General features: G+C 39.5%; 1 protein-coding gene across 1 annotated transcript; it reads right to left on the reverse strand.

Moving 5' to 3' along the window:
* Positions 1-605: 605 nt before the first annotated feature.
* Positions 606-1,568, reverse strand: LOC101685416 (olfactory receptor 2C3). The gene has a single exon (XM_004781506.2). It carries the CDS (start codon positions 1,566-1,568, stop codon positions 606-608), a length of 963 nt encoding a protein of 320 aa, XP_004781563.2.
* Positions 1,569-3,313: the final 1,745 nt, after the last annotated feature.

A 3,313-nucleotide genomic window follows, 5' to 3' on the forward strand; every position in this document is an offset into this window, starting at 1 on the left:
AAAAAGAGTGAATTTATATATATTCCTTATTATATTACTAGGAGTCACAGGCAAATAGGGAATACGTGTATGGCTAGATAGATCTAGAGTTAAATCTCAGTATAAAATATTAGTAGTTTTGTAATCAGTTAACCTTTATGAGATTAATAATATTTGCCTTGTGGAGTTATACATATTAGGGAAAAATGTAAAAGACTTCACACAGATCATTTCCAAAGGCAATTACTCTAAACAATGAACAAAATAATAACTAATGTATTTGACTATACAACAAATTGACGATAAGACAGCATATATATTATGTGTACATATCAATATGAACAACTAGGATTATTAACAAACTAATCAATTCGCTAATTAATGGGATTAATTAATTAATTAATAATTGCTAATTGATTAATAGGGTTATTAACAAAAAACAAACAGAAAATACTTTCTTTTTACCTTGGCCTGAAAAATGATGCATGAGCACATTCATGTCAGATTGTCACCTACCTTGAACTCAAGCAATATTGGAAGAGAAACTACCTCCCAAGTATCCTGTCCCTCAAATCAATTTTGGTATCTTTCAATCTTTTCTTTCTCCTCACAAATTACTAAAGTCTCTAAATATTCCCCCTTGACCTTGCAAAGCCACAACAATTCTCTAACACAATGCACCTGAGAGCCTTCTTCACATCCTTGTTCCGTAGCGTGTAAATCAGGGGGTTCAGCATTGGGGTGACAACAGTGTAAAAGAGGGCTATGAACTTGCCCTGTTCATGAGAGTTACTCTTGGCTGGCTGGAGATACATAAATATGATGCTCCCATAGAACAGAGCCACAACCGCCACATGGGAAGAGCAGGTGTTGAAGGCCTTTCTCCGTCCTTCTGCTAACCCAATCTTCACCATAGCTCTGACAATGTGATTGTATGAGACCAGGATGAGAACCAGAGGCAAGACAACAAAAATAAAGCTGGCCACATACATCTCCACCTCATTGAGGCTGGTGTCCACGCAAGCCAGTTGCATAATGAGGGGCATCTCACAGAAGAAGTGGTCAATGTGATTGTTCCCACAGAGCTGCAGGAGCATAGTAAGTGTGGAGCCCACCACGCTGGTGGTCAGACCCCCAAGCCATGATGCAAGGGCCAAGCTGAGGCAAAGCTGTGGATGCATGATGACAGTGTAATGTAGTGGCCTACAGATGGCAACATAGCGGTCATAGGACATGACTGCCAGGAGGACGCATTCAGTTGCCCCCAGCCAGTGGGAGATATAGAATTGGACCACACACCCTCCATAGCTTATGGTTTTCTGTGGTCCCCAGAGGTTGACCAGGAGTTGTGGGACAATGCTTGTGGTAAAGCTAATGTCCAGGAAGGAAAGGTTGGCAAGAAAGAAGTACATAGGGGTATGGAGGTGCACATCCATGCAGGAAACCAGAATGATGATGCCATTGCCCAAGATAGACACCACATAAAACCCTGAGACAAGGATGAAGAGGATAGGTTCTAGTGAGGGTCGTGTGGAGAAGCCCAGGAGTACAAAAACTTCTGGAGAACTTACATTGTTTATTTCCATCATCCTGTGTAGTCAGGAGTGGGACAAAAAGACCACCTGTGGTGAGTGGGGGGCACAGAATATGGGGCCTCAAGTGACTATATCACTTAGCAGATTCTAGACATAATTTTATACCCATTTTCTTGAAAGCATGTACTCAACTGCTCCATGGATGATGCTGCATCATCTTCCTGAAGGCCAGTTTGGAGAAGCATGAGAATATGCATAGCCTGGGGAAAACGGATATTCATGCAATGTTCTTGGTACTGATTATTTTGTTGAAACATTACTTATAGTAGCAACATCTGGAGTCAGCCTGAATGTTTAGTGGTGAGATTTTCTTGGGTAAAAGATTTCATGTGATGAAACACTGCAGAGGAAATAAAATCATGCCCATGTTACTCCCTTTTTTAGTTAATGGCCACATGGAGTCCACCATGGTATTTCCCTTTTAAGTCCTACAATCAGCAAATTTTTGCTTTAATATTAAACTCATGTTCTCATCACTTCTTGCAGCTCCTTGCTACCATCCTGGCCTACGTCACCATCATTTATCACCTGGATTATTGATCTAATATCTTAACTTGCCTTCCTGCTTTCCCTATTAGTTCCCTTCAGAATGTTCCCACCACAGAAGCTAGAAGATTATCTTAGGATACAATATGATCATACTGCTCTTAACAGCCCTGTTGTCTTACAGCAAGGCTTTCAGTTACTTTCCCCCAAGACATCCATCCACAAACTCAATTCTTACCTCCTTCGGGTTATTGTTCAGAAGTCATCTTTCATTAAAAAAAATGGTATTTTTTAAAGTGCTTATTTAAAGTCCAGTTAGTTGACCTACAGTGTAACGATTTAACACTTCCATACACTGAAGCAAATGTGCTATTTAATATTGAAACCCCTCTCAACTCCCTTCTCTTCCTTTCCAGCTTTGTTTTTATCCATAGTACTTATCAATAAGGAACAAATATGATATACTAAGTTACTATGTTTGTAACTGTCTCACTCTGCTAGAGTTTAAATTCCATGAACTCCTAGCTTTCTGTTTACTTTGTTTCTGGGTCCCCAGTGCCTAGCTCATATCTGGTACACAAAAATCCTTTAATCAACAATCACTGAATGAGCAAAATATGAAAAAGGTCATTATAATGGGTACATGGAGCAGAACAATATAAAGGCATAGTTAAGGAATGCTCAGTGTAATCTCATAGCAGTGGTATCAGGAAAGAACTCTTGGAACTGTCAGAGTCATGCACTCGTGACCCAGATTATTCCATCCTCTTATGAGGTGGAAAAAAAAAAAAAAAACAACAACTGTGGGACAATGTGAGAAACCAGAAATCCCCATAGGAAGAAAAAAAATATGTACAATCTTAGTGTCCTTCAGATGTCCTTGAAAAGCCCTGGGGGTCCTTCTTACAAATACATTGATGTTTTATCCCTTGTCTTTTAAAAGGAAGAGTAAATCCGTCATAATTAGAACCCATCCAGGTATGAAGAACAGAGCAGCTATAAACTCAAAGGTCTGCCTTTCTAAATCCCAGGGAGTGTAATTCATTCATCTCTAAAATGGGAAGTTGACCAAGGAAAATAGACTTGAACACACATGTTTATTCACAGATTTTCAAAATATCTGTAGAGTTTCCATTATGCATATGTTAAAATGGAGCTCAGAGGGCTTCAGACATTTGCCAAAATTTATACATAGAAGCTGTACCAGTGTGGACCTCACTGAGCCACAATGCTGAGATAATTGTCTGCTTTGC

This window comes from Mustela putorius, unplaced genomic scaffold (genome assembly GCF_011764305.1).
Source record: "Mustela putorius furo isolate JIRA1106 unplaced genomic scaffold, ASM1176430v1.1 tig00003914_pilon_pilon_pilon, whole genome shotgun sequence".
In the NCBI taxonomy this organism is placed as follows: domain Eukaryota; kingdom Metazoa; phylum Chordata; class Mammalia; order Carnivora; family Mustelidae; genus Mustela; species Mustela putorius.